This window comes from Nicotiana tomentosiformis, chromosome 8 (genome assembly GCF_000390325.3).
Source record: "Nicotiana tomentosiformis chromosome 8, ASM39032v3, whole genome shotgun sequence".
In the NCBI taxonomy this organism is placed as follows: domain Eukaryota; kingdom Viridiplantae; phylum Streptophyta; class Magnoliopsida; order Solanales; family Solanaceae; genus Nicotiana; species Nicotiana tomentosiformis.
Window position 1 is genome coordinate 18,025,732 of NC_090819.1, and position 21,165 is coordinate 18,046,896.

At 37.5% G+C, this 21,165-nt stretch overlaps 1 protein-coding gene across 2 annotated transcripts; it reads left to right on the forward strand.

The window, feature by feature from the left end:
• Positions 1-8,766: 8,766 nt before the first annotated feature.
• On the forward strand, positions 8,767-10,586 carry LOC104086713 (transcription factor MYB7-like). Of its 2 annotated transcripts, none has more exons than XM_009591034.3 (2): positions 8,767-9,060; positions 9,615-10,586. In XM_009591034.3, the coding sequence occupies exons 1-2, from the start codon at positions 8,931-8,933 to the stop codon at positions 10,529-10,531; spliced, it is 1,047 nt and encodes a 348-aa protein (XP_009589329.1). In that variant the 5' UTR covers positions 8,767-8,930; the 3' UTR covers positions 10,532-10,586. The 2 variants fall into 2 exon arrangements, with proteins under 2 accessions (XP_009589329.1, XP_009589330.1); XM_009591035.4 differs by lacking the exon at positions 8,767-9,060 and adding an exon at positions 9,069-9,352.
• The last annotated feature ends 10,579 nt before the right edge of the window (positions 10,587-21,165 follow it).

Here is a 21,165-nt window from a genome sequence, read left to right on the forward strand (position 1 = left end):
GAAGGAGAATCACATTGGGGTCACCTTGTGGAATATTAGCCCGAGATTGCCACGTCGAAGAAGTATTCGCCATCTCATCCAAGATATCACACGCCTCCACATAAGGCGTAGTCATGAAGTTCTCACCGGCAAGTTGATTCACTACACATTGGTTGGTAATATTGATCCCCCGATAAAAAGTCTGTTGAATCATGTTTTCCGTCATATCATTATTGGGGCACTCTTTCACCATTGTTATATACCTCTCCCATATCTCATGTAGTGGTTCATTGGGCTCTTGCTTGAATGCTAGAATTTTATCCCGAAGAATAGCCATGTGCCCGGGAGAGAAGTACTTAGAAATAAATTTCTCCGCTAATTCATCCCAAGTATGAATGGAATGATTTGGAAAATATTCCAACCAATCTAAAGCTTTCCCCCATAGAGAGAAGGGAAATATCCTTAGTCTCAAATCATCCTCGAAGACATTTGTTTGTTTACTCCCCCAACACGTATCTACGAACCCCTTCAAGTGTTTGTATGCATTTTGACCCAGTGCACTAGTGAAGAACCCTCGTTGCTCGAGAAAAGTGAGCATCACATTGCGTATTTAAAAGTTACTCGTCCTAATACGGGGAGGGACTATAGCACTTGCATACCCTTCATTCGGCAACACCCAGTGTGGAGCCGCTCGTGGTGGAGGTTGGGGAGGAGCGGGTACATTGTCATGAGGCGCTCGGCCTTGTCTATTGGCTTGAGGTACAATAGGGACCTCATCCATTTGATCATCCTCAATGTCCACATCCCCCAAAGGTAAGTTTCCAAGCTCATTGTTTGCCATGATTGCACCTACAATTTCTCGACACGTTAGTAACAAGGAAGGAAAAGAAGATATTCCCAAAAACACACCTAAATATATAACTAACACCATTTTTAGCTGCCCGGAAACGGCGCCAAAAATTGATCTCGTCCAATTTCACACCTCAATTCAAGGTTATGAAATGGTCGAATAAAATGATAGTACCGAACAAGAGTCGGGGTCGATTTTCGCAGGGAGCTATATATGGGATTTAGGAGTATATATTGTAGTATGTGAATTTGACTATCTCAATTTACACTTTCACAAATTGGAGTTGTTTTTAAGTCTAATTTAAAACTAAGAGTGCAAGTTGAGAAATAAAACTAAGAAATTGTTTTTATTGTTTTTCAAGTTTTGTAAAAAACCTAGGGTTATGACCATCGCCTAGGTGTTTGCCTAATGGGATATAAACCTTAATGCTTTTTTTATTGATCGGGGTATATTATAGCTATCAACACTCAATTACCCACTCAATACCTCTCGGTCAGAGAGTGATTTTGCCCAATTTGGTTTTCCCAAGTTCAAATGGGTATTGCACAAAACGGTTGATAAAATCTCAAGTCGGGTTATTACTATCTCTAGGTTGAACCCTTTAATTGGGATAATCAATTTCTCGATTGACCCAATTTCTTGTTAGCCAAGTTTTTCTAGACTAAGTATCTCTTTCTCAAATAGAGACCAAGTCAAATAGGCATGAACTAATGTTTGCAACAATTAATTTCACAAATTAAAGCATGAACAAGGCTAAATAATAAACACCCAACCATAAAGCAGCATTAAATTAAACACCCATAAGGTTTACACACTACGGTTGGGTCACAACTCAAGTGAAAACCTCATGCTTGAAGTTGAAGAAAAAGAAGAAGAAATGATAATTAAACTCATATTGCAAGATTAAAATGATAAAATCTATGTTAAAATAGCTCAAAATATGAAAACCTACTAAAAGAAGTAAAGAGAAACAGCTACTTTATCCGTTGATGTCAAAACAAATTGACCTAAAATTGTGAATCTCGTCTTTTTATACAAGGCTGGAAATTTCGGACAAAAATACCCTTCGGGAGGTTCTGTGGCCGCACAATTCCATGTGCGGTCCGTAGATTTCTTCAACTTGTAGGAGCTGGAGATCTGCGGCCACATAATTCTGATATGCGTCCGCGAGGCCTTCTTTCTGCGGTCCGCAGAATTGTAACTGAGGTCGCATCTTGCTCTTCTGTGGTCCGCACAATTACATTTGTGGTCGCATAGCACTTTTTATGCGGTCACACAATTCTTGTGCGGACCTCACTTCTAGGAGATTTGGAATGCACATTCTCTGAACTTTTGTTCCTAGCCATCTTCTGTGGCCGCACAATTCATGTGCGGGCCTCACTTTGCACAAAGATTCGCTGCCCTTTTCTTGATCATCTGCGGCCGCAGATGATATTCTGCGGTCTGCACTTCTGAGCTTTTGTGTATTTTATGGCCTTGAGTTTAGATTACTCCTTTTTGAGTTGAATTTTATCTCGGGAGTCCATCTTCCAATATTCCTGCAATTTAACAAATTTTATTAGTTTTCGGGAACACAATTAAATGCTTTTGGACTAAAATAAAAGCTAAAAGGCGCTAATAAGTAGTCAAAATCTCCACTTATCGCATACTCGATGATAACATAGAATATTCCAAGTTTTTTTCGTAATCCACTGTGAAAACATGATCCTTAACCACACAACGGTCCCAAAATCCTTAGACACTGCCCTTTAATTCTTGAACCCACTAGGACCGTGGTTGAGAGTCACCCACTCTGACATGGTCCCGAATATAACCAAACTCCAACACTCTGCTAGCACATGAACACCCTCTCAAAGAAGCAGCCGGCTGAATTATTTTCCTTGTACGTCACATCCACAAGAAGTTGAACCCTGAGGCTTCCCAAAAACCTGAACATGAATCGATAAAGCCAAATATAGCACATATCCATCAAGTTCTTTTCCCGAATTACCCCTAATTTTTTTATTTTCTTAGTCATAATAACCCCACTAATGCACCGATAACCAGAAACCGCACCAGCAGACAACCACGCGATCCAATTGTAGACGGTGGGGCTCCCCCACTTAGATTTAAGCTACAATTATATAAACCTAAAACCCACAAAGATTTCTCTTTCTCAATTACCATGATCCCGCACCGTCAACCCGCCAAATGTCTTGTAGTTTCTTATTAAACTTTTCATGAACATTGTGAATTATCAGCCATAATCGTATACTTGACTTTCCGATTTGTAGTAAGTAGAACTCTTCATAGAAACTTCATCAAAATTACACAACCGCTGACTTGTCCGCAAGAGATAGCCCACCTGCGAAATTCCATACCGACATCTCCCAACGACGTTGCACTGGGTACAACTACCACGAAATCAGTAAACCCTCCTGAGCTCGTGCTCATCCACCAGTTGAACAAGTCCGTTCATTTCCCATTGACATCAACTGAAAGTCCTACAATACATTCCAAACTCGAAGTCATGTTGCATCCCAATGATAATCAAGTTTTCACACCCCTATTCATTTCAAGCAAACTCCTTTCTACCATATTCAATGTTCCTCAGTATAGTAACCACCATCCCAAATAAAATCCGTATACCTAGTCACTTTTTGCACCATGATTCCCAAACGACTCTAAACTTTCTCAAGGCACGCGGCTATCCTACCAAAGAATTCATATGTAATCGGCCACTCTTAGTTTGGTTAAACCATCTCCTTTAAGCAACTTCTCGACCTCTGTTTTTCATACTTGACCTGCTTGTAATTCAACCACTGCGAGACACCTCCCGCCTTGCCCTTCCTCATACTTCACTGCCCAAATGTTGCCCCATATCAAATCCATACCTGTAGCACCTGAACTAATGAATTGCTACCAACTCTAAACCTCCTAGAAGATCATGTTTCTTGAGCCATCAGCTTTCGAAGCACCAGTTCGATGCCGAAATCGCTACACATCGCCATCTCTGACAACTGCTTCTTAGACACTATTTCACCACACTCTGCCCTAAGGCAAATCGAAGAAGACCATAACATTGGCGAACCTTAATACGTTCAAACAAGGATGACGACACCAAATCACAAATGAGAATTCCACCACGCTCGAACATCTCAAGTCTCGTTACTTCATCAACCAAGGCCTGAACATCCATAGTCCGATTGTCTTTCCTCCGCTGGAATTAAATACCGACCCCTAAACCATGTGCTAAAAAATCCCCCTTTCGGGTCATTCACTGCCTCGACACATAGACAAACACCCTATCATTACACCAACACTACGCGATAACAATGCATGAACCTCATAGCAATCTGTGCGTAGCCTCAAAACCATAGGCAATACTGATACAGGGCATGGAATGACATAACCCCCTTTCACAAGACGACGATAATAACTCTCTCGAGTACGTAGGGGAAAATATCATGCACCACATCTGCAGTACCATTACAAGTCATATTAATGACCAATTAATAACAAGTGCCCCCACGTCGCATAAGGTTGAGTAGGAAGGAAATAAAGGCATAAGCCTCAAAGGAATCAAATCGCACGATGAGGAATCAAGAAGGGAAGTGCTCCTAACAACCCTGTAGCCTCTCAAAGATAAGTACAGACATTTCCGTACTGATCCGCAAGACTCTACTAGAATTGCTCATGAGTCGTGAGATCTAAGTGAACCTAAGGCTCTGATACCAAGCTATCACGAACCAAAATCTACTATACGTCGTGATGGCGCCTAACGCCGCCATCAGGCAAGCCAACGGTGATTTACCAATTTGATTACTCATTTTATTACTTTCGAAATCACAATTTTAATAAGAAAGGAGATTTACACTTCTAAATCCATAGGAACATACAACCTTTGTAGTTTATAAAAGAAATGAAAGGCGATAATAATATACAAAACCATAAGCATCAACTAGTATAACCACAAGACCCGGTATCACAAGTGCATGAGTATTTCTAATGAGTACAATAATAATACAACATCGGGCTCGCAGATGCAGAAATATCCTCGCATCTGCGGCCATCTCAGCTCAGTCCAAATGTCGCTTCTGCGACCACAAGGCCGCACCTACATGCTCGCACCTGCGTCCCTTTCCACGCATGTGCGATTGCACTAGCTGCCTCATAACTTCTCCCAAACCCAAACTCGATCCGTTTTCTATCCTATCCGCACTCGGGGCCATCGGGACCCCGTCCAAACATACCAACACATCCCAAAATACGGCACGGACTTAGTCGAAGTCTCAAACCACGTCAAACAATATCAAAATTATGAATCAATGATCGAAACCTTTCTTTAAACTTTCAAACTTCGTCGAACGCGTCCGAATCACTCTTAAACATTCCGGAATGACGCCAAACTTTACGCACAAATCATAAATCACAATACGAACCTATTTCAAGGCTCAGAATCTCAAACGGACATCGATAACACCAAAGCCTACTTCAAATCAAACTTGGAAAATCCTTAAACCTTTGAAATGCTAACCTTCCATAATAAGCGCTGAAATGCTCCCGGACCACCCGATACTCAATCTGAACATACATCCAAGTCCGAAATCATCATACGAACCTATTGAAACTTTCAAATCCCGATTCCGAGGTCGTTTACTCAAAAGTCAAACCTTATTCAATTCTTCCAACTTAAAGCTTCCGAAATTAGAATTTTCCATCCGAATTAACTCTGAACTTCACAAAATTCAATTCCGACCACACATACAAGTCCTAATACCTGAAGTGAAGCTACTCAAGGTCTCAAACCATCGAATGACATGCTAGAGCTCAAAATGACCGGTCATGTCGTTACATAGACTACATATAATGGTTTCTATTTTATTCTGTTTTATTTTGGCAAACAAAATTAGCAAATAAAAAAATTTAGATAGGGATTCAAACCCACTAACAATACCTCACTTTAAACACCCTAGACCGCTGAATTACCCCACTCAACTGTGTTAAGAGTATTCGAAATATAATATATATATATATATATATATATATATATATATATATATATATAGAGCCATATAAAGCAATATCTGACCTATATACACAGTATAATTATCCGGCAAAGGGTGTTCGCTTGACCACCCTTGACATAGTGTGGCTACTATATATATATATATATATATTGAACTTGGAGAGGGAAAAGCCAATTTCAGCATAAAAGAAACAGTGATCAATAAAGAAAAAACAAAGGTGTTTGAACTTTACAAATACTGCATGTGCCCTCTCATTCTAGCTTTGCTTTTTAACGTGATTTTCTCCACAGGAACAATACAGACAAGAATGGAAGAAAAAGAAGATGATGGAAACTCTGTGTGAAAATTGTTAAAAGAAAAAGAAACAAGGAAAGGGAAGGATGGGTGAAAAATCATGAAAGAAACAGACCAATCATCACCATTTTCGTTGACACCAAGAAATTGACTCTCCCAAGCAACGGTTAAGTGAAGAAAAGAAAACAAGTTTCACTCATTTTGTACATGTCGTGCTTCTTAATTAGCTCATGTTAATTCTCTTCATTTTTACTGTTCTCTTTCTTTTTTTACTGTGCTCATTTTTTCCCCATAGCACACAAGATCTCAGCTATGTGGATTTAAGCATCTAACGGTGTGGTCTAATAGTCAATAAAGTTGGTTGAGAATTATGAAGTCTTAAGTTCAAATCCCTGCTAATAAAGGCAAACACAATACATGTAAGTGATTTTGGAGACGGAGTTATCTGGCACCTGTGATACTGGCGCAATTAGCAGGTAGCAGGTCCCAGTAAAATTAGTCGACATGCACACAAGCTAATTCGAACACCATAATTAAAAACAATTATATACACTAACAATATACAGTTTCTAAGTATCAATACAATTTAAGCAATGCCAGTTATGCCTCTATTTTTAAAGTTACCGTGTAAAACTTGTTATTAAAAGTTACCTGTTACATATATATATGTAAACGTATATTATAGCATAAAAAACTTATACACTTTCAGTGCACAGTCTTGAATATTTTTTAGTTCTTTCCCTCTCTATTTAGTTCATTTTTCTTTAGTCTTGGGAGAGAGAAGATGCCAGAAACACAAAGTGATTTTTTTCCATATGTTCAAACTTTGAATGATAGAATTATTCGATACTTATGCTGATGGAAGATAATAATTAATACCATGTAAAATTAATCGATATACGTACAAGTTGATCCGAACATCATTATTTAATTAAATGAAAAAAGAGAGATACTTAAAGAAGATTCTTGTTTGTGTTGAAATTGGATGCTAAGAAATATATGATGAGGTCGATCTTATTCAAAATCATTAGGTCTTCCCCTAAATGGACATACTATCACTCATTCCCCAACAATAATGACTTGTCTTTTGTTCAACAGGGTAATAACTGTTGTATAATGATCTAAAGTAAGAATATCATACCATTACATAAAGTAAGATTTCTGTACACAGTTTCGTTAAATAACATCATAACTTGTCATTTTTTTAAGAATTATTTGGACGCATTTTCAAAAAAATAACATCATAACACTAGAAATCTGACATTATAGTATACATTGTCGTGTCCGTCGGCAGGCTTTAATTGGTAAATTTGTTGCCTATGTTAAAAACATGTCTAAAATAAAAAGTCAATCTCATCAATGGCACATTAAAAGTGAAATTGTGTCTTTACATATTTGACTCATAATTGTACTCTTCTTTTCTTTATTTGTTTTCCTATTACGCAATTATTTAAGTATACATGTAACACTTATGACTAAGCCAGCTGCGTTAGTTATTTGAGACAAATACATAAATATAAGTGTTTGGGAAAAGCCGTTGATGTAGGTCGAAAATAATTGTATCATTAAAAATGTGGTTTTCATTAGTCGTTTATTATATATTTCCTTTCACCTTTTAAATGGTAATTAAGACCTTTCTTGTATTAGGGTTCATATTTTTCAACGTCATTTTGCCCTTTAGGAGTATATACATGCTTTATTGGTCCACAAAAGCAAAACAAATTAACAAACTATTTTTGCATAAGGAATTAACTTATGTACAAAAGGTTCCCACTATTAGTGTAATTTAACATGTCCTTGGTTACTTTATTTAATTTCAATGTTACTAACTGCTGTTATTATTTTAAATTATATTAGTTACTCCTATCTTTTAAGTGATCCAATAATATAATTTTTTTGAATATTATTAGTTTATATAAGTTAGTTAACTCTTTGCAAAATACTTTTCGTTTTGTTCCCTTAAAAGGGGAAGCTAATAGAAAATTTATACGATTTTCTACGTGTCGGTAAATATATCAAAATATTATTTTTAAACTATAAAAAGTACCATCTTATTTCGGATTTCACTTTAGAAATTGTTAAATTGATACAGATTGATGAAAGAAAATACAATATCAATCATTTCACTTAGAAATTATATTGTTAAATTGATACAGAAAGATGAAAGAAAATATAATATTGAAAATGAGATTAACAAATCTATTCTTGTATGAGAGACGATCTCCCAATATAAAATAATAGTACTACTATTAAGAAATGCTAAAACATATTGTAGAAGCTATTGACCTAATGTTTTTATCATATATACACGAGTATATACTAACTACTAGTGCAAAAACATATATCGAATTTTGAGTAAATTAGGAAGAGTGAAAATCAAGTTAAAAGAAATAAAATGTCTAAAAGACAAGGTTTAGAGAAGCTGCTAAATCACTCAATATGAGTACCTAAGGTGGTCCTCTCACGAGTACACTCCAAGTTAAAGTCTCTCTCTCTCTCTCTCTCTCTCTCTCTCTCTCTCTCTCTCTCTCTCTCTCTATATATATATATATATATATATATATTATGGACATTGAGAAGATGTCTACTTCATCTTTGTCTCACACGTATAGCAATTGCAAATTTTTGGAGAAAGAAAACACCACTCTCTCTGGGTATAGTGTAGTGAAGAAAGACAATAGTATATTATACCATTTTTCATTAGAGAAATTATGAAATAAAATTCTGAGCAGCCACCATATATATAGACATAGAGATAAAGACTTGTGCAGTTAGGGTGAGAAGGACAAATTAAAGGCATGGGCCATCACTGCTGCAGCAAACAGAAAGTAAAAAGAGGTCTTTGGTCTCCAGAAGAAGATGAAAAACTCATCAGACATATTACCTCTCATGGCCATGGCTGCTGGAGTTCTGTTCCTAAATTAGCAGGTCTATATATATTATATACATCTCCCTTTTTGTTCTTTATTGGAAAATTCTTTTTTCTTATTGTTATTTTGTGTTGAATTGTGTGACCATCTCATTCAAAATATTAAGCACATATTTTTATTTACTAAATTATGTCTTCAATAATACGTGTCTCACGTGCAGTCTATTCTTTTTTCATAAATCACGGAGATGTAATTTTTTCTATTACACTATGGTGAAATTACTGAAAATGAGAGAGATGTGAGTGTCAATCATTCTATCAGCATGCTCAAAGAGTACTCTCCAGAACATGGTAAGGAGAGAATGCACTTACCACTTCTCTTTCATACCTGAAAAACTTACTCATCCTTTCTATGATAATAAGGTAGCTTTAAGCTATACAAGTGTCGATAGATTTTTTTCTTGTAACGGTTGGCGGTGAGACTTGAATCCAGAACCGTTTCTTGATATGATACCTACCATCTTGAATAGTATGACTATCTTATCTAAATGTTTAAGTTGTTTAAAAGAGTACATTTTTATTTACTTAATTATCGGTTTCTAACATTTTGTAGGGTTACAAAGGTGTGGAAAGAGTTGTAGATTGAGATGGATAAATTACTTGAGGCCAGATGTAAGAAGGGGTTCTTTTACTGAGCAGGAAGAAAGAACCATCATTGATGTTCATAGAATCTTGGGAAATAGATGGGCACAAATAGCCAAACATTTACCTGGTAGGACTGATAATGAAGTGAAGAATTTCTGGAATTCTTGCATTAAAAAAAAGCTTATAGCACAAGGGTTAGATCCAAATACTCACAATCTCCTGAAGAACAAAACCAACAATTCAACCAAAGCCAAAACTAATTATCATCAAGATTCCACCTCAGTTTTCACCATTGATACTTCAACAAATAAAGAAGTAATTTCAATGGACATAAAAGCAGCTCTTGCATCCTTCTCTCCTTTCCCTCATGGTAGTAATACTACTACTTGTAATACATACAATTACACTCCTATTGTTCCCAACATTGAATACCAAAACCCTACTTTCACATGGAGTGGTCAAAGAAACCAGACTGCAACAACTACGTCTCAGTCCCAATCAAGTGACAGAAATCACATCATTACTCAAAATTCCATGTTGGATTTCGCGAGCTCTTCTTTAATGGAAAGCTCTACGAATATACGACAAGGAGAAACGGAGTATATAAATGAGAATAGCATGTGGCATGGAACTGGAATTGAACCAACAACCTTAAATCCTGCCAACGGACCTGAAGAATTAATGCAAGTACAACAAGGGGAACAATTTCCAATTCAGACAAAATTTTGTGATCAAGAGGATGTTTACAAGGTTAACCATGATCAAACGGTGGAGAATACGTTTGATAGCTCTAACTTTGATTTTGATTTTGTGGATTCTACATTAATGCCTTGTGGATTGTATACTAATGTCAATTCTATGGATCAACTTTCATGGGATTGTTAGTTAAGTTTTACAGAATTTAATTTCTAGCTGTCAGTATATATTTCTTGCATGCTAATTCTGTTGCATTACGTTGTTGGAACAGCTAGCTAGGTATGCAAACCAGCAAACAGAAAATGGTACTTGTCATATTTGGGCACTATCAATTTGTCGAAACATGATTAATTGAGAAGATTTTTTAACTTGTGAAAATAAAAATGTGCTATATGTCAAAAAGCATGATTAATTGAAAAGATTGATTAACTTGTGGGGAATAAAAAATTGCAATTTGTCTATTGTAACTATCGTCATGATTCCTCCTACTAGTGGTGATGTCCATTCGAAGCATTCACAAATTCTAGAAGCTGCTTATATACTAGACATTGACTTAGTCTAGCTTATCATTTACTTTCGTTTTTATATACTAATGATATTATGAATCGACGTCAAGACCACCCATGAAGTAGAAATATAGCGAAATGTTTTATTTTCCTACCTAGAGAAATGAGAGGTATTTTCCTTCTTTTATTTCTGCATATTTATCTTTGTTTCTCTTTGGGGCGTTGGTCAATTTTCTTACATTTTGCTTTCCCTCTTAAAGATCATGAACGGACACGACAAACTAGTAAAAACTTGACGTGGTTTGGGGGGAGAGGAGATAAAAATAAAAGTGCACTACTTTAATTATAGTTGTTAGGTTAGAAGCTTGTTAGCTATGGCGGAATTGAAAGAAAAAAATTCTAGAAGGGTTGAGAGAAGAAGAGAGAGACGAGTGAGTCGGTCTAATGTAATTGACCAAAACTGATTTTATTATTGTGTAAAACTATTTATATTTACAAGGGTAAAGGAGAAAAATAATTGTAAAAATATTTACATTACTAAACTACCACATATGTTATAAAAGGGCCTTCCGCTTCCCTTTATCCGGTTAAGCATGTGTCAACTGGGCCTGAGATGTAGCTGGGCTAACACCGCCCCCTCCCCCCCCCCCCCAGGTTTGAGAGTGAGAACACACCAAGCTTGCAAAGTAATTCTTGATGAACCTGACCAGGAAGAGCCTTGGTCATGATGTCTGCCAACTGGTTGGTGCTGGAGATAAAATGCAAAGAAATCAGACCAGTCTGTAAGCAAGTGCACACATAATGACAGTCAATCTCAGTATGTTTGGTGCGCTCGTGAAAAACTGGGTCCTTGGCTGCCTGGTTGTCACAATAGATTGGAACTGGACTGGAGATAGACAAACCAAGGTCATGCAGCAGCCTGAGTAGCCAAGAAACTTCAGCTGAAACTTTGCGAAGTGCTCTGTATTCAGCTTCAGCTGAAGACAAGGAGATAGTGGGCTGCCTTTTGCTTTTCCAAAAAATGGGGCTGCCACCATATGTAATATAATAGCTAGTGACAGATTTGCGAGAAATGGTACATGCAGCCCAATCAGAGTCGGAGTAAGCTGTGAGGGACAAATCAGATAAGTTGGAGAGGAGCACCCCTTTAGCTGGATCGTTAAGCAAATACCTAAGAACATGTAAGGCTAGAAACATGTGGGGCACTTGAGGTTTTGGAAGAAACTGACTTAAATATTGAACTGAGAAAGAGATATCAGGCCTAGTATGTTGCAAAAATTTGAGCTTCACAATCAATCTCCTATACAAGCTAGGATCTGAAACAAGCTCCCCCATGTCTAAAACCAGTTTCACAGAAGGGTCCAAAGGGGTCATGACAAGAGAGAAATGTTGACAGTTAAATTCAGACAAGAGGTCAGAAGTGTACTTGTATTGGCTCATCACATAACCTTGAGGAAGAAGAGATATCTCTAAATCCAGAAAGTAGTGAACTAAGCTCAGGTCCTTGATTTTAAATTGAGCATCCAAGAAGGACTTCAAAGAGTTCATCTCAAGAACATCATTACCAGTAAGCAGTATGTCATCAACATACACAGCCAATACAATGAGAGAAGCAGAAGAGACCTTGGTGAATAAAGAATAATCATTCATGTTGGAAATATAGCCTCTAGATTGCAAAGCTTCAGACAGTTTTGAAAACCACTGTCTAGAAGCTTGCCTAAGGCCATAGAGTGACTTTTTGAGTCTGCAAACTAGGGGAGAAGAAGAACAGGGGGCAGACACATCAAGACCAGGTGGAACCTTCATATAAACCTCTTCATGGAGATCCCCATGACGGAAGGCATTGTTCACATCAAGTTAAAAAATAGTCCAGCCCCACTTGGCAGCTAAAGTGAGCAAGCACTTGATGGTGGTTAACTTGACAACAGGGAAAAAAGTTTCAGTGAAATCAATGCCCTCCTTTTGAGTGTCACCCCTAATAACTAACCTGGCCTTATACCTTTCAATAGAACCATCAGCTCTTTGTTTGATTTTGTAAACCTACTTACAAGGAATAAATTTATTGTGAGGAGGTAGAGGGATAATATCTCAAGTCTGGTTTGCCTCAAGGACTTGGAATTCCTTTAGCATGGCCTCCTGCCAAGCAGGATGTGAGGCTGCCTACTGGTAGAACTGGGGCTCATACATGTGTATGTCAACAGAAGATACCTTGGAAGAGTTAGGAAGAGAATTAGAGGAAAAGACAGAAAAACATACATAGTCTTTGAGATAGGAAGGTTGTTGGACTATTCTGGTAGATTTCCTTAAAGGTGGAGGAGAAGGGATGACAGAAGGAGACACAGATAGAGGGGTAGGAGAAGCAAATGAGGGAACGAGAGAGTCTTGGGATGCAGAAACAGCAGGAGTAGGAGAAGGGGAAGAAAATGAGGTTGCAAAATCTACAAAATCTGATGTGGAATAAGAGGGAAAAACAAAAGGATGATCAGATCTATAGGGAAAGATATGTTCATGGAAAACCATATCCTAGAAAATAAAATGGAATGAGTAGTGAGATTAAGAAGTTTGTAATATTTTTTGTCAAAGGGGTACCCCAAGAAAATAGAAGGAATTGCTCTTGCCTGAAATTTGTCTCTGCCAAACTTAGGTGAAGTAGCAAAGCATAAACATCCAAAATATTTCAGGTGATCATAAAGTGGAGGGATGCCATGAAGTTTCTCATAAGGGGAAAGATTCTTCAAAACAACAGAAGGAAGTATATTTATAAGATAAGCGGCAGTTAGAACACAGTCACGCCAATATTAAAGGGGAAGGTTAGATTGAAAAAGAAGAGCCATAGATACTTCCAATAAATATTTGTGTTTCCTTTCAACCACCCAATTTTGTTGAGGAGTGTGTGGGATAGTGGTCTGATGTAGAATGCCTTGGCTTGAGAAGAACTTGGTGGCTTCAAAACTGCCACCAAGTTCAAAGGCATTGTCTGACCTAAAAGTTTGAACAGATGATTGAAAGTGAACTTTGACTATGACAGTAAAAGCTTTAAGGACAAAATGAGCATTGTTCTTGCAAGAAATAAGGTGAGTCCATGTGGCTCTAGTATAATCATCAACCAAAGTTAGAAAATATCTGAAGCCATTATAAGTTCTAGTGCTATAAGGACCCCAAATGTCAATATGTACTAATTGAAAAGGAGAAGAATAGTATATAACACTTTCAAGAAAAGGCAATCTATGTTGTCTTGCTAGTGGACAAACAGGGCACATAAAATTTTGCTTGGAAGATACTTTATCAGACAAGAATGGAATAGCTTTCATTTTATGATAAGGCATGTGTCCTAAACTTTGATGCTAAAACAAGTCCAATTTATTAAGGCAATGTGACTGATTACAAGATTGAGTATCATTAACATGTGTAACAACATGGTTGGACTTATCAGATACAATTGAAACAGAATTTAGTAAAGTACTAGAAGAAGAAACATTCATAGAACTAGATTGAACAGGGAAGAGGTCAGCATCTAGATGGAGATAGTACAGCCTGTCTGTAGCTTAACCAATTTCTAATGGCCTCTTCAGAGAAGAGCCCTGTAAAGAACAAATTATTTTGGTAGAAAGTGCTGAACAATCTAGCTGACAGATAAGCTGATGAACTGATATTAAATTGAAGTAAAAGGATGGCACAAGAAGAACATGAAGTAAAATTATACCATGTCTAAGATACAAAGATCCTGTTGATATAACTTTAGCTTTATATCCATTAGGTAAAGTGACAAGAAAAGGCTTGATTAATGGTTGAACATTTAAAAGAAGATGTTTGTGTGGAGTCATGTGATTAGTAGCACATGTATCTAAGATCCAAGTATTGACACCTAATTGAGAGGATGCACACACATGAGAACCCTCAGAATCTACAGCATAGTTACTGAACAAACATGCAAAGTGTGCAAAAGCAGAATGGTTCACATTGGAGGCATCAGGTGTGGAAGTATTAGACATCTGAGCTTGTTGGAACAAGGTCAACAAGTATTGATACTGCTCCTTAGTGAATCCATGGGCTGAGGTATCAGCATGCTGAGAAGTGGAAGTGACAGCAATAGTGGGTGGACTTTCAGTCTGGACACAAGAAGCATACTTCTTACTCCTCGTGAATTTGAAATCATCAGGGAACCCATGAAGTCTGTAGCATTTGTCTACAGTGTGGCCAGGCTTCTTGCAGTACTTGCAAGAGACATTTGGAGCAGTTTTACTGACCTCAAAATTTACCTTTTGACTGAAATTCCTATTTGTGGTAGAGGTACCAGGAGATACCAAGAAAGAGGTGGCATCACCAGAGAAGTTTGGAGCAGCAGAATGAGCTTCTCTTTGACTCTCATCTTGCTGTAGGAGGCTATAAGCTTTGCTGATTGGTAGAAGGGGATTCATCAACATAATGCCACTCTTAACAGTTGTACAGGACTCATTAAGACCATTAAGAAATTGAAACAACTGTTGATCATCTATGAACTTAGGCAGTGCACTACATGAACAAACAGGACCTACATATGATGAATTCAGCTCATCCCACAAACTCCTTATTTTGGGAAAGTAAGAAGTTATATCAGAGGAGCCTTGAGTAGTAGAGTTGATCTCCCTTTGTATTTGGATATAGTTAGATCTATTTGATTGACCAAACCTTTCATTTACATCTTTCCAGACTTCCTTAGTAGTTTTAAAACACATGACACTAGCAGTTATTTCTCTAGATACTGAATTAGTTATCCATGCTTTAACCATATCATTGCACCTTTCCCAATATGGATAATAAGGGGAGTCAGGAGTAGGTTGGTTGACTCTGTCATCTAATAAACTGAGCTTGTTCTTTGCAGAGAGGGAAGTAAGCATATTGTTAAACCATAACACAAACCTACAGCCACTGAGTAGTACAAATACTAGTTGACTCCCAGGATTATCCGAGAGATGAATATAAATGGGATGTGAGGGATCCAAGGAAAACGAAGCAAATCCGTTGGAAGGTGAAGTAGAGTTAACATCACCTATAACACTACCCATTTTCAGCAGTAACTAAAGCTAACACTAAGAAACTATAGCAGTATGCTGAGTAATCAAAGATGGATCCAAATCAAGTACATGCAATGAACATCAAACAATGAAAAATATCAAGGCTTGTGATTAGAAGTAACAACAATATTGTCCTTCTTCTGAACACCCGAAGAAGTAAGGTCTTGTTCAGCCATGAACCCTAGGTAGAGAAATCCAGCAGAAACTCTCGAGCAACTTGAAGATTAATGAAGATCCAAGCACGGAAAGTCGATTAAACTCGAAGATTAAAAATATTCCCAAATTTCACGAACATAATCCGAACGTCGATTATCAGAATCATACTCTGACGATTTCAAACAAGGTTACCCTCGAAAGAAAGCTTGCGACAAGAGGAATCTATATTCCTGCTCTGATAGCATATTAGGTTAGAAGCTTGTTAGCTATGGCAGAATTGAAAGAAGAAAACCCTAGAAGGGTTGAGAGAAGAAGAGAGAGACGAGTGAGTCGGTCAAATGTAATTGACCAAAATTCATTTTATTATTGTATAAAAACTATTTATATTTACAAGTGTAAAGGAGAAGAATAATTGTAAAAATATTTACATTACTAAACTACAACAGATGTTATTAAAGGGCCTTCTGCTTCCCTACACGAGGTGGGCCTGTGTCAACTGGGCCTGAGACATAGCCGGGCTAACAATAGTTAAATGAAAATGCAATCTTGTCCTACATGAAGTGGGGTGAAAGGGTTCGGTGTTCGAGGGTCGGGGAGGTCAGGGGTCAGGGAGAGTGGATCCAGGTTTGAGTTCGAGATTCGGGGTCAGAGTTTGGAACTCGGGATTCTGGCACAGAGGTTTGAGGGAAGGTTTGGCTGACCAGGATCGGGGTCAGGGTCGAGGTCCAAGTCCCAGATTCGGAGTCGAGGGTCGGAATTAAGGGTCAATGTTGAGATTAGGGTTCGTGTTAGTGGATCACGATTGGAGAATGGGGCCTGCAAGCGGTAGGAGGGAGGGGTGGCAGGATTTAGTGGGTCCGAGTTGGAGAGTCGGGCATGGGGGAGGTAGATCGGGCGGCAGGGGGTGCCGGGGTGAGGGGAGATTGGGCCGATGTGTGGGAGTGTTAATGACAATAGATGCAGGGTCACGGAACGGCCTGAGGGATGGAGGCAATAGGGCCTGTGTAGGTAGAGGTGAAGGGTTGCCAGGTGGATTAGGGGGTGGAGTGGGAGTAAGAGTGGTGTGGGGAGTGTTGAAAGAGCATTTAGGAAGAAAAAAACTCCTTCCGAGAAAAAATGAATTCATAAGAAAAATATTTTTCAAACATTAAATTCAACTAAATATGAAAAAATTATAAAACATTAAAATATGCTCCTCCATAAAAAACACACCCTTTAGGGGTCATTTGGTTGGTAGGAATAGAGATAATAATCTCGGGATTAGATGTGTGATTATCTTATCCCGCGTTTGGATAAGTTTTTGAATCCTAGATTAATTTATATCACAATTGGAGTATTATTCTATCCCACATTGAAAGTGAAATAATAATTCCGAGATTAACGGAATAATGATCATGGGATTACTTAATCCCGGGATAAAATACTACAATGACAAAGTTACCCTTTTCAAAGGCTCTTCCTCCAAAGTCATTTGAAAAATTCAAGGTTAAACATTGAAATAAAGTTTATTCCAACTTATCTAGTTTACACCAAATATATGTTTTATATTATATCACGTATAATCCTTTTTTGTCCAATTGGAAATTAACCAAACGTCTCCAAATAAAAATATATTCACTAAACTCGTTGCTATTTAATTCATGTATTATAATCTCTTCAATATAATTACGGGATATATTATTTCTCAACTAAACGACCCCGGGAGAATAAACATTTAGGTAGAAAAACTTCAAAGCAGCCACTATATCATTCTCGATAAGAACTAAAAGAGATCTTCCCTTTTTCACTGAGTTAATGCATATATGCACTTTGAATTAACTTAATAATATCATTTGAATTACCTTAATAATATCATTTACTTATGATTGGTACAATGTTTTTCTTTTTTTTTGGGGGACGGGGGAGGGGTAATTATGATTGGTACTATTTGTAAGGTGTGATAATTTTTGCTATTAAGAAATGTAGTTCAAAATAACAATATAAAATGAGAAGTAGGAATAAAAAATGAGGCGATGCATGCGGGTATGGGGCAGTGCGGGTTTAAGCTTACGCGGGGGCGGGTTGGGTTTAAGCCTCCGCGGTGCAGGGCGGGTTCAAGAATGTTTTAAAATTTGCGGGGCAGTTGCGGGGTATTGCGGGTTAAGCAGTATTGACTTTTGAGTAATACATGTATTGTACATTACTTCTCTTCGTCAAAAAACAAATCAATTGTTTTGTACTTTTATGTTCAAGTAAATTTCTGATAAGACTTTCTTAGTTGGTATTTAGCATTTATAATTTTTCCCTTGCTTATCTTTAACATTTTTTAAGAAAGAATTTGTTAGTTCATTTGTCTCCTCTTTTTCTTGCTCCTTAAAGCTTAAATTTGCAGGTCATATTCTAGCTATGCTCTGAACGTAGATATTACAAATCATTCAAGCTCTTTTTCTTCTTTTTTATTTTCTTTAAATTTCTTTAATTGTTCTATAAGGACCCATAGCATGACCAACACTTTTTGACAAGCTTATCTTTGTGCAAACTTCATAGTTCTCAAAAAAAAGATATTTATGAGATTTAGTGTCTTATTATTCATCATAAGAATATCGATGCCAGCTTCTAGCAGGTAGGAGTGTTAGCAGTTTTAAAAAGATATATTTTAAAAATTACTACTTTCATGGAGTATTATGCTAAAAAATATTTTCTAACAATATAATTAGTAGTAGACCATGATCCAGCAGCACAACAGGAACGGCCAAGAAAAAGAGAAAAGAAGCTCTAGGCCATTGGTAATTTTTTCTTTTTTAAAAAAATGAAAAAGGGAAACTTTTGCTTCGCGGGGCGGGGTGGGTTTATGCGGGTTGGCGCGGGGCGGGTTGGAAACAGAAAACTTATGTGGGGCGAGTTGAAGTCTTTGTGGGTTAAGGCTAAACCTGCACCGCAATCGCCCCGCCCCATTGCCATCTCTATAAGGAGATAAGTAATAGAATAAGAGAAGTGATAACTTTCTTATTTTATCAAAGTGTTCAAGTGTGTCCCATATCACATTTCATGCATCTATTTATTCTATTACATAGAAGGTTACAAAATAATTGTCTTAAACATGACATTGACAATTGAGATCATGGGGGAAGATCATGGGGAGGGGTTATGGAGGTGTGAGAGTTACAATTATAATAGTGATGAGTAGTGGGAGGTTATTTACATGGGTAAAAGTAGTGGGAGTAGGGGACATCCACTTTTACTAATAGTTTTACAACACTCTCCCTTAGATGTCCAAAAATAGAAAATATGCCTCGTTAAAACCTTATTAATAAAAAACCTTGTGGGAAAAAATCTTAGTGAAGGAAAAAGAGTACACATATCTGTAATACACTTTATTTGCTACCTCGTTAAAAACCTTATCAGGAAAATTCAGTGGGACGAAACCTAGGCTAAGGGAAAAAGAGTACAGCACGTATCTTACTCCCCTTCATGTCACGATCCAAAATCATAACCTGTCGTGATGGCGCCTATCTCGATACTAGGCAAGCCGACAACCTCAATAAATCACAATTTCGTTTTTAAGTTTGAAAATATAATATTTAAATACAATCCACAAATCTCGCAAATACCGATACAAACACTGCCAAAAACCTAGTGTCACTGAGTACATGATCATCTATACATTACAAGTCTGGAAAACATGGTCTATAATAATCTGAGACCAAATACAATAAACAAAAGGATAGGGAAGGAGAGATAAGGTTAGCGAAACATGGCAGCTACATCTGAATCTCCGAAAAATTGACTATATGAAAGAATCAACACCTTCTGTGTCCGGAATCACCTGGATCTGCACATGAAGTGCAGGGTGTAGTATGAGTACAACCAACTCAGTAAGTAACAATAATAAATAAAGAACTGAAAGTAGTGACGATCTTCTCAGCTAAGTCCAAATGCAGTACTTTCCAATATAAAAAGGTAGGCATGCTTTCACATTTAACATTTGAAACTCCACAGCAATTTTATAACAACTTCGAATGAAAAAGAACATGATGTCTTTTAGAAATTTTCCAAAACAGTGATATATGACAGCTAAAATGCAGCAAAAATGAAATCAGTGCATCCTCTTAGAGAAACAGTCACTCAGTCCTCCCATTCACTCCAACCTTACAGTCATTTTTTCCTCACAGTCACTCTTTCCTCACAGTCACTCATTCCTCACAGTCACTCAATACTCGGTACTCAGCACTCGCACTCAGTAGGTACCTGCGCTCACTGGGGGAGGGTGTACAGACTCCGGAGGGGCTCCTTCAGCCCAAGCGCTATATCAAGCCAATCATGGCATATAACAATGAAACATGTTGTGGCGCGCAGCTTGATCCCATAAATATCCTCACAATTAGGCCTTCGGCCTCACTCAGTCATCAACCTCTCCAGTCTCTCGGGCTCAAGATGTCATGAAAATCAGCCCAAAAATGATAATATGATGTATCAATAAATAGCAACAGAGACTGAGATATGATACTAAATGAATGAACATGACTGAGTATGAAATTACAATTTGAGCAAATAATTCAACCACATAAATGACCCCAGTTGGTACCAATTATAACAGCATATGTCAAAGCATGATTTATAATACGAGTCTCAACTCAGTTTTCTCTAACACATAGAGAATGTACTAGTATCAACAGATTATACAACTATACAGTTCCATGGAATTTGACCAAGTCATAATTCCTACAGTGCACACCCACACGCCCGTCACCTAGCATGTGCGTCACCTCAAAACTAATCACATAACACATAACACATAATCCGAGGTTTCATACCCTCAGGACCAAATTTAGAACTGTTACTTACCTCAAGCCGTGAAATTCTTTATTCCGCTAGGTCTTTGCCTCGTGAATTGGCCTCCAAATACCTCGAATCTAGCCACAAATAATTCGATTCACTCAATAAAATTTATTGGAATTAATTCCATAAGAAAATACTAATTTCCCATAAATATCCGAAATTTAGCTCAAAATTCGCTCGTGGGGCCCACAACTCAGAACCCGAAAGTTACAAAATTCGAAAGCTCATTCAACCACGAGTCTAACCATACCAATTTTATCAAAATCCGACCTCAACTCGACCTCCAAAT